This window comes from Hydra vulgaris, chromosome 10 (genome assembly GCF_038396675.1).
Source record: "Hydra vulgaris chromosome 10, alternate assembly HydraT2T_AEP".
In the NCBI taxonomy this organism is placed as follows: domain Eukaryota; kingdom Metazoa; phylum Cnidaria; class Hydrozoa; order Anthoathecata; family Hydridae; genus Hydra; species Hydra vulgaris.
Window position 1 is genome coordinate 15,928,549 of NC_088929.1, and position 11,452 is coordinate 15,940,000.

Genomic DNA, 11,452 nt, shown 5'->3' on the forward strand with positions numbered 1-11,452 from the left:
GTTCATGATAGGTCTGAATCATACCTCCCACTTATTTTATACTCATTTTCAACAGGTTACAGAAAATGGAGGAAAGTAATGATCTTAGCTTCTTTAGAGAACTTAACGTTTCGTTTTGTATTGCTCGAGCATTTTATGCATATAGCATAACTTAGTCAGTATATAAATAAGTTGACTCAAATCTTTTGACTACTATAACATCCAAGTCTAACATTTTTTCATGCCATTTCCAAAATAAAAACAATGCAACAAAAAAATCTATAAACCTAATAAATAAAAAAATAAGCTATATATGTATCAAAACATATATGTATAAAAATATAAACATATTCAAATATAAGCAAAATCCTAATCAAAATGTATTAATTTTTTAATAACAGTTTTAAAAGTCCAGAAGAAGAGCATGAGTTTAAGATCACGGTTTAGTTAAAAAAGCTACACAGGAGAATAACTGACAATTGTAACTAAGTGCATTACAAACAATTTATCTAAAAAAATAAATTACAAAGACGGTCTAATTTGTATAGATCGTCATCATATGGAAAATACCAATTTAAAAACTGTTACAAAATAAAATATTAATCTTAAAGAAGTCATTACAAAGACAACGTCAATAAAATTCTTTTTTTTTTTAATAATTTTCTTAAACAATGGTTTCCAACTATTTGAAGCAACATTTACCCTGTTATCCCTGTTAAGTAGTACTGGGGATTGTTTAACCTCCTGAGATGTTTGCGCATAATTAATTTCAAGCATGAATAATTTCATTTCATTAAATTTTAATTTATATATACCTATTATCTGATTTGTTTACATTTAAACCATTAAATTTGATGTCAACAAACTGCCCAACAAATCTTAATCATTATAACTAAGCGCATTAAATTAGACTTTTAACAAATAGCCAATTACACGTTAGCAGATTTCAGCCAATTACATTCGTTATAACCATTGTAACTAAGCGCATGAAACATTAAATTACAGTATTAATATTAAGATATTATATTAGTATTTTAGTATTTTTTTTATATGTATTTTTTTTTTTGCTTTAAATAAGAAACTATTATAATTATTTAAGTTTAAATTTTTAAAAACTTTAAAACTTTTATTCCTTAAACTTCTTTGTTATTTTTATTTTCAAAAAATTAATGCATAAGGAAAAATTAATTTTAATTCATTTAAAACTTTTTCATTTAGATGTCAAATATTAACTATAAAAGCGAAATTATCTGACCAGATAAAAAAACCCATAAAAAGCAGGAAAAATAATATGGAACTTTAATGGTGGTGTATATTTTTTTGCAAATATCATGATAAATAATTTGTCTTTGGCACTTGGAGATTCCTTTTAAATGCCTAAAAAAAAAAAAAAATTGGTACTTACTTTTGCAATGGCAATAGCTTCACAGGAACAATTAGTACACTTTGTAGGTTCAACTATTATTAAACTCCCAGCTGCATATAAAAAAAAATTGTATATCTATAATATACTACTAAAATATAATAAAGTATTAAAAATTAAGAAATATGTATATAAAAATAAGCAACCTTTATAAGAACCTAATCGAAAGCCAACCATATTGTCTGAAAGTAAAAACTAATTTAAAATATTTTAAATAAAAAGATTAATAAGTGGCAACAACATAAAAAAAAAAAAAAAAAGAGCAACTTATGTTAAAACAAACAATGATACATACATACTAATAAAAATATTGAAATAAAAAAATCATTTAATTATCACTACCTACACCATCAGGACCTTTCCCAATTGTAAATTCAACTTTGTTGCGGTAATGTGATGTTACGGGCTACAAATTATAACAATAAGCTTTAAAATAAGAAGCAATCTATGGATCTTTTTTCTACTACAGATCTTTTCTTATAGTAGATTATTAGGTCTTTTCTTATATTAGAAATTCAACTTTAATTTTTTAAACCTTATTTTTTTATCTTTTCATGTTTTTCACTTTTTCTTTTTTTGGCTTTTTGAGACAATATCATTTGTAAAATTCAAAAACTTTCATCAAATTTTTCTAAATTATGCTCAGGGGTCGTCCATAAATTACGTTTCATTTTGGGGAGGGGAGGAGGGTGAGGGGGATAAATGATGTCTGGAAATTGAGTAACAAGTATAACTATCTGAGTACAAGACAAAGAAAGATAAAAATTTTGAGATTTAGAGTCAACGGGGTCAGTGGTAGTGGAGCCAAGTCTTTCAGTGTGATGAGTAATAAAACGATTAGTAACAAAAATATTGGTAGTACTTCTAGATACATGGTGGAGATTGAACTCAGGACATAAAGTTCATGAAGCGACTAATTTTTTTTTTTTGTTGATGTCATTGTGATGTCATTGCAAAGTGAGACCATGAATATTTGTGGTAATTTGGTGGTAAAATATTTTTTTTTATCAAAACTTTAGGTACTTTATTCATACTTTTAATAACTAGTGAACTTAATCAAAGATAGCGGATTACACCCTAAGCAATTACACCATGCATTACACCCTAAGCAATTGGCAATGTGCTTACTTTATTCCTTTTAAGCAACCTAAATTGGCAAAAAAGAGCTAATTTTTGTTGTCTTTTTAGGCTATTAGGGCTTATGTGGCCTAAACAATGCATATCAAAAGCACTAGGAGGGACACTTCCTATTGGTAACACGGCATTGTTAATACTTAGATATTTTACAGCTGTTGGAACCAGCCTTTCTGATGGTTACCGCAGAGTTCAGGAAACTTTACTACTGGTTGGCCTTAAAACCATTTAACTAATTTAATCTCATAAGGAGATAATATGAAGAGTCGAATAGGAGACACAAGCACAAACCTATGAGTAGAGAGGATCCAATATTTATCCTCTTAATAATTATTATCTTAACTGTGTAGTATACTTTATTCTTTACACATTTTAATATTAATTTACATTACATCATTTTAATAATAAAAATATATTTAAAATAAGTTATCATCACTTTGTCGCTTTACAACAATTTAATTTTTACAACAAATAAATTTCCTTATTTCCAAAATACAACTTGAATTAAATCTTGAATAAATTGTAATTGTGAACAAACAACTATTCATAAAAAAATTTGAAATCTTGAATAATTAACTAATAATTTATTAGGAACTTATGTAATTAAATATCGAGTATTCACCAAGGTCATATTTTAAAAATTCGGAAAACACTTTGCAAAAAAAAATCTCATAAATTTATATATATATATATATATATATATATATATATATATATATATATATATATATATATATATATATATATATATATATATATATGTATATATCTGTGTGTGTGTATTTATATATATATATAATTCTCACCGATTTTATTATTGGAAGAATTTCTAAGCATAGATTCCTATAGGTAAAAATAAAATCAAAAAAAATATAAAATAAACAAGATTATTACATTAAATAAAAATAAATTTATATATTTAATATAAATTTTGGCTTAAACTCCACTTTGGATTGTCTTTTGGATGACAATGTCTTGATGTAGTTATGCTGTATCACTATATACACATATCCAGTATAAATTAGGCATCTGCTCGTAATTCAACAATTTAGAAAAACATAATGTAAAAAAAAAAAACATTAGCAAAATAAAAGATCTTCTCTCTGCTAAACAAGAAGTTGCATTGGAGTTTAAGAGATCAGCGCAAACACACACACACCTTTTAATATATGCTTAACATTTTATATGGTGTATAAAAAAAATCTTTCTTACTCTTTACTTGGCAACCAACTAGAATCCTAAAAACAAAACTTTTAGTTTAAAAAATATAATTAAAAAACATTGGTCTCAAAAAAATCAACAAATAATTTTTTTGATTTCATAATAATGGTTCCGTTTTTAATATTATTACTAATTGTCAAAGCAGATAAGAATATTTAATGTGCAAACAAATCTCCATATAAAAAATGTATAAATAAAAAAAATGTACAGCGGTTGGTCAATTAAACCCAGTGTTGTTAGGTCGGCCTTGGCCTTGCCTCAAGGCCAAAAATTAAGGCCTTGGTCATGAAATTATTCGCCTCAGCCTTGTTCTTGAAAATTTTGTCCTTGGCCTTGATTGTTTTGACCTTGACCTTCAAAATAAAATACATAAAATTAAAGAATTAAAAGTTTTCATTCTTTATTTTTATGTATTTTTGTTTTCGGCTTTCATATATATCTACAAGTATATTTTCTTATTGACTTTGTTGAATTCTGCATATAACCTTGGTTTATTTTTACAGCATGTGGTTTTATTGTCACAGCAATTGTTACCAACAAATTTGTTAACAATTGGCCTTAATGTAAGGCAAAAATTTAAGTCTTTGGTCTTGAAAATTTTTGCGTAGACTTTGACGTTAAAACTCTTGGCCTTGTAACTTTTGGCCTTGGTTTTGGCCTTGTAACATGTGGTCTTGGTCTTGGCATTGCTACGTTTGACCTTGTTAACAACTCTGATTGAAGCCTAGCTCTTTAAGTGCTTAAAGATAAATTTTTAATTTATTAATTCAGTGTTTGACAATGGTTATTCTTCTCAATGAAACAAAAACAGCAGTGAGACAGTCTTAAATGAAGGTTTGAGCAGTTATGTTCTGCCCTTATCAAGACAGTGGATCAATTGTTCATGTAAATATATATATATATATATATATATATATATATATATATATATATATATATATATATATATATATATATATATATATATATATAGATAGATAGATAGATAGATACACAGCTGAAGATTAAATATGAAAGGCCTTCTGTGTTAGAGAAAAATTTAAAATATTTGTCAAAATTTAACTAATAAATATATTTTATACTTAAAAATATCTGTCAAAATTTAACTATTAAATATACTCATCTTAGTTTGAATAGTTTTTCTTTTGTTACCTGGAACTTTTACTCATATATATATATATATATATATATATATATATATATATATATATATATATATATATATATATATATATATATATATATATATATATATATATATATACAAGCCTCGGAATTAGGGTCGGCATTCCGCAATGCCGACCTGAAAATGTTTGAGGTCAGCAAAAAATTACCAACCTCCTTTCTATGTTTTATGGTCACATCTTTGTATCAAATAATTATTGCCGACCTGATACCAACCTCAAAAAGATTGAGGTTGGCAAATTATTGCCGACCTCATTTTTCTTAATTCCGAGTTTTGTGTGTATATATATATATATATATATATATATATATATATATATATATATATATATATACATATACATATATATATTTATGTTGCATATATGTGTATGCATGCCTGTATAAATGTATGTTTGAATATATGTATGTATGTATGTATGTATGTATGTATGCATGTATGTATGCATGAATGGATTTAAGTAAAATTTTGCAAACCTACAACATTTTTATCATTCCTTAAAGACTTTGTTAGTTTTTTGATAATATCAGTAATGTTCTTTTCTTTTAACTAAAGAAAAACAAATATTTAAATGTTAAACTAGTTTATATATATATATATATATATATATATATATATATATATATTATATATATATATATATATATATATATATATATATATATATATATATATATATATATATATATATATATATATATATATATATATATGTATATATATAAATATATATATATATATATATATTTAACACAAAATAAATTTGTTAGTTAATCAATTAAAGAACCTTAATTTGTTCTTCATATGTATAATTCCAATATGGACAAACAACATGAAATATTCTAAAAAAAAGTAGATGCTACTAAATATATTTGTAAATTTTTTAATTTGAAAAAAATGCATAGAAGCTATGTGATATGTGATATGTGATATGTGATATGTGATATGTGATATGTGATATGTGATATGTGATATGTGATATGTGATATGTGATATGTGATATGTGATATGTGATATGTGATATGTGATATGTGATATGTGATATGTGATATGTGATATGTGATATGTGATATGTGATATGTGATATGTGATATGTGATATGTGATATGTGATATGTGATATGTGATATGTGATATGTGATATGTGATATGTGATATGTGATATGTGATATGTGATATGTGATATGTGATATGTGATATGTGATATGTGATATGTGATATGTGATATGTGATATGTGATATGTGATATGTGATATGTGATATGTGATATGTGATATGTGATATGTGATATGTGATATGTGATATGTGATATGTGATATGTGATATGTGATATGTCATTGACTAAAAATATTTAAGTAGCAAAAATATAAATAACCAAATAACTTTTCAATTTTTTGTAAATCTCATATTTTCCATATTTTTTAAATCTCTTTTTTATGCGTATAAATATACATAAAACCTTTTTAGTCTGGGTGCAACCAAGTAATAAAATATTCAACCATAAATATTCAAAATTATTAAAAAAATTATGATTTATCTCAAACAGCTCGATTAAATAATTAATAAAAAAATTAAATAAAAAATAATTTTTCTTTTTGCTATCTGAAAGCTATTCAAAAGCTATATAATAAACAATTGCAATATAAAAATTTATTGTAAAAAAGCTTTGTGCAATTTTTTTAACATACCATACTTTATAATTTATATCATTAAATTATATGAGATTGTAAAATAATGTTTTTCAACATAAATAATAAGGTTTGCAACAAATTTAAAAATATCAAACAATACAATTTCAACACTTTAATGCTTTCATTTGAAATTTTTGCTGTACATACCATTATAAACGTCAACATGTCAACAATCTTAGATGTCAGCATCATCACCTTATAATAACTAATAATAAAATCTCTTAAAATTGTACTGTAAAATTGCCTTTAATTTTTAAATCTAAATTTAAATGTTTACAAGAATAGTTTTTCTTCTCAACTTTATATTGAGAAAAAATGTTGTTAAAAGTCTTTTAATTTAATTTTTAAAATTTTTTATACAAACTCACACCCAACAAAAGTATAAGCAACCACTAATCAAATTGGGAGTTAACAAAAAACTAAGAGTATTGTTAAAGAGCAAAATGACGATTAACAGTAGACTCAAAAAACAGTAAATTACATGTGTCAGAAAACATGTAACGGAAGAAATTCCAAAGCAAAAATGTTTGTGTTCAATGTTTATGGAAAAATACTAGATGAATAAAAAATTTTTGATGATGAAACATAATGGAGAAGATGATGGAACATGAAGATGATGGAACATGAAGAAACATTTACAGTAAAAGTATGTAACTTAGCAGAATGACAACTAATGCATAGTTAAGTTTTGGTTGATGAAACAAGTGATGATAGCCCTTGAGCAGCAACCATCACAGTTTTTGTAGGAAAAAGAGAAAGAGATGCAACCTTACAATAATGAGACAGAGACTCCTGCATAGCAGTTAGAGCAAGTCCAACAATATTTACAATGCAGTTTGGATCTTGTCTAAAAGAGAGAGGGGCCACATTAAGGAAACAGTTTAAATATGAAAAACAGTATTTAAAGCTAAATGTTTATCAAGTTAGAGAATAGAATTAGGAACAAAAATATGGCGATAACACGATAAAGAGGAACAACCTTATCAGATGCTAAATTATTTATGAATTATATTCATGGTTTCCATTGGAGGTCAGTAGTTGTGTAGTGGTAGAGCGCTTGCTTCATAAGTGAGAGGTTCCAAGTTCAATCCACACCACATCCCTGGTAGTAATGCAGTTAACTTGTTTCTCCACACATCAGCCTTGTTTGTCAAGGTTTGTGTTTCGGAGTTATAGAGTTGAGAAAGGATTATAACTAAGTTTGAGGCCATGCTTAGTACATGTATTTTGCTGGTTAACATTTATATCAGATGGCTAAAGCTTAGCAACTTGACCAACAGCTGATACCAATAAAGTTGCTGGCTTCTGGCTACGCAAATTGCTCTGAAATATAATTAGTATTGTTTTCGACAAAAAGAAAACAAATTTAAGTTTAAATTAAGACAACTTTTATTTTTCAATTAAAATTAATAATCAAATTAGACTGATATTGTCATGAATAAAGAGAGTCATGTTCATGTTGGACGAACTTAAATTGCTTCTTTTTGAGTTCAAAATCAATCCAGTTAATGAAAACATGGACTCCACTGATACACTCGAGATTGGTATACTAAATACTCTTTTACAAGCACTGTTAAGTGCGGATACTTTGAATGATGATTTTCTGCAGAAGTAACACTTTTCTTTATCTCTTGAAGTAGTTGTCGCTTAGCACTAGGACATGTTTTTAAATCTTTATCATCTTCTGACTCTGATATAACCAAACAGATAAATAAATTTAATAAAAAGTGATATCAATAATAAACAAATGATACTTGATAAACTCAATGAGTTAATAAAATATTTCAAAGTTTCTAACAATTATAAACAACTACTCCGCATTCCACAATTAAATAATATAAAAAAATTAATAGCTTTTATAATAAAATTTATTTGTGTTTCAGTAATTTTTTCCAAAACAAAAACTTCTTTTAATGTTATTAGTTGTATAGACATAGAATACCTTGAATTAAATTTAATTGGGTCACTTTTATGTTTAAAGCATTCTCCAACAAACTTTCCTTTATTTCATCTCTTGTATATAAAATTTTTGTGGCTGGATCTAAAAAACAGCATATTTTTGCAGAAGTCGACAACTGAAGTCTTTGGTCAATATTCCTTTAGTTTTTTTATTTCATTCAAATCACAAGAATTAATTGAAAGAAACTTTATTATTTTGTGTTTAACTAATGGCAAAAGAGAAAGTGAATTTCCAGCAATGACCACATGGGTTGATGATTCAAACAGTTTTAAAAATTTAACCTATTCTGAAATCAAGGCTTGTTCATCATTATCTAAACAAAGGCCTTGTCTACCACATTTCTTAAGTAAAATTTCTACAGGATCTAATAACTGGTTAATTGATTCTATCAAAAAGAGAGCACTGTACTATCTTGTGCCTATTTGCTGTATCAGACTTCAATGCTGTCTTTTTATCATCAAATTTTTCTTTACAAGCAATATCTAAATTGTTTGCTTCAATCATGTTTGCTTTATCATAAATTTGAATGGGAAATTGCTGCTCTAAATCATCAATGTCTTTCACTTCAGCAAGAATTCGAAGATCATTGTATAATTTTATGTCTGCTTCACGATGTGATTCCTCTAAAAGTAAAGCTGACTTGAAGTTCAGTCAGGTTACAATTTGTCTGCATTTTTCTAACAAACATTTTGTTTCAGTAGAATTATTTATTCCATTACATGTCAATACTAAATGCAAGATATGAGCCAGACAATGTTGTGGATCCTTTAAGCCTAAAAGTCTAAAGGTTTTCATATTCGCTGCACCATCGCGCACAGTATGTAGCCTCATATCTCTAAAACACCTCTGAAAAAATTCTTGAACAATGTCTTTGATAAAATTATGACAATTTTCACCTGTATAACTTTCTAAAGGCAAACAAGCCAGAGTAAAAAATTTTTATGCCAGTTTTCATTAATAATGGAACACTTCAGACCCATATAATTAACTTTTTTGTACTTGTCAGTTCAACCATCAAATAAAATTGTTGCTGCATCAATATCTTTTAAACTTTCCAATACAGATCATCTTAAAGATTTTTACATATCACATAATGCAACTTGACTCACAGCAAAACCTGTGGAAAGTTTTATTCCAATGTTTTTTTTTAAAAACTTTTTAAATCCTTCATTATCAACATGAGAAAATGGTAGTAGATCTGTAGAAAACCAAAGGACAAGATCATGACTTAAATCATATTTTGATGAACTAGCTATAGAGCTACTGCACCATCTACGTAAAAATTGATCATTTTTCATTTCAACAGCTGGTTTGTCTGTTAATATTTTCTGAACAAGAAATAGATGACTTCTCAAATTACTGCTTGATGTAGAAATTCTAACCTTTTTCGATAGAATGTCCTGCACCTAAGGACTTGACTTTTTGTTTTTCTATCAAAAAACATTGGCTACAGTAATAACGTTCATCGTCGATAACTTTACAATTTTGTGTCAATATTTGACCATAGTATTTCCATAATAATTATGAATCTGTGGTTGTTTTTTTAAATGAGCTACGCAGTTTAATGTTCAAGTATTTTAAGGAACTGTTATGTGAAATACGAGATTTTTCTCAATCCATTACTAAGTAATACAATTTATGTTCGTGTTTAATTTAGCTAATTTAAGTTAAAAAATGTTAGAGCAATAAAAAAAATTTATAAGCTAAGAATAAAAAACGCAGTATTTAAAATATGAAAGAAGTGGCGGACATTGATATAATTATATAAAGGAGAGGGTATTTTGTTATTATTTCAACTCAGAGAGATTTTACATAGCAAATCGAAAAGTCACTCACACAAAAAAGGAGCTCCAAATATCTTGTTGCTTTTAAGTTATACAAGAGGACTTAAGGTTGTTAAACTCTTCTCTTTTTTTTCCTGCCAACAATAGTGACTTTGAAATTGGCTGCGGCTGAACATATTATTCGATTGGTGGCTTAGTAGTTGCTAAAAACGCAAAGTGGCAGCTGTAAAAAGTAGGTGCAAGTAGCGGTAGCTTCTTGCTAATGGTGGTGGCTTTGACCTCTAATTATGACCACAATTAAGTAGCCTCCCCGCCTGTATTGGCCTTCTTGGAAGTGAATTAATATGAAAAAATTCAAAAAAACACTCTTACTGAGTTTATACATGATAATCCATGTATAAACTCAGTAAGAGTGTTGCAATTCATCATTATAAAAATATCAAAAAATTATTGCAATAATTATTAGCAGTGAAATTTTGTGTTCAAATTCACCAGCCATAATTTGTTGCAGAAGAAAAATTGCATTCAAGATTGCAGCCTGTTCTTGCGATCAAAAAGTGATGACGTTTCATCAAGACTGGAGTATATTATTGCATCACAACTAAATGGAGCCATTTTAGGTTTAGATTTTCAGGAGAAAAGATTTTCAGGAAGATCATTAATATAGATGAGAAACAACACAGGACCAAGAATGGAAAAAGGGTCCAAGAAATGAAAAATGAATGAGTTTTGTCTATCAAGAACAATCATTAATCCTGCAATTAGAAGGGAATAATTCAATAATTTTAAAAACTTTCCTAGATACATCACATGATACAGCTTTCTCAGCTTTTGATAAAGATTTTATCAAAAACCTTTGATATATTAAGAGCAATAGCTCTTACCTAGATATTGTGACACTCTTATCTAATGCACACTAGAATCTTTTAATTATTTAACTTTCGAATCCATAAGTTTTTTGAGTCTAAAATTATTAGGTAAACTTAATATTTTTGCACTGTCAAAAATTGCCACAAAATATTATATATATATATATATATATATATATATATATATATATATATAATAAATATAT

General features: G+C 26.7%; 1 protein-coding gene across 1 annotated transcript in view; it reads right to left on the reverse strand.

Annotated features, from left to right (window-relative positions):
- Positions 1-11,452, reverse strand: part of LOC100213671 (tRNA (uracil-5-)-methyltransferase homolog A) — a 44,995-nt gene that overhangs the window by 19,405 nt on the left and 14,138 nt on the right. Inside the window, exons 7-13 of the mRNA XM_065807357.1 lie at positions 5,731-5,785; positions 5,424-5,492; positions 3,749-3,774; positions 3,343-3,379; positions 1,745-1,808; positions 1,549-1,584; positions 1,385-1,455 (exon numbers count right to left, since the gene is read on the reverse strand). Coding sequence (XP_065663429.1) covers positions 1,385-1,455; positions 1,549-1,584; positions 1,745-1,808; positions 3,343-3,379; positions 3,749-3,774; positions 5,424-5,492; positions 5,731-5,785 — 358 coding nt within the window. The remainder of the gene's footprint in view (positions 1-1,384; positions 1,456-1,548; positions 1,585-1,744; positions 1,809-3,342; positions 3,380-3,748; positions 3,775-5,423; positions 5,493-5,730; positions 5,786-11,452) is intronic.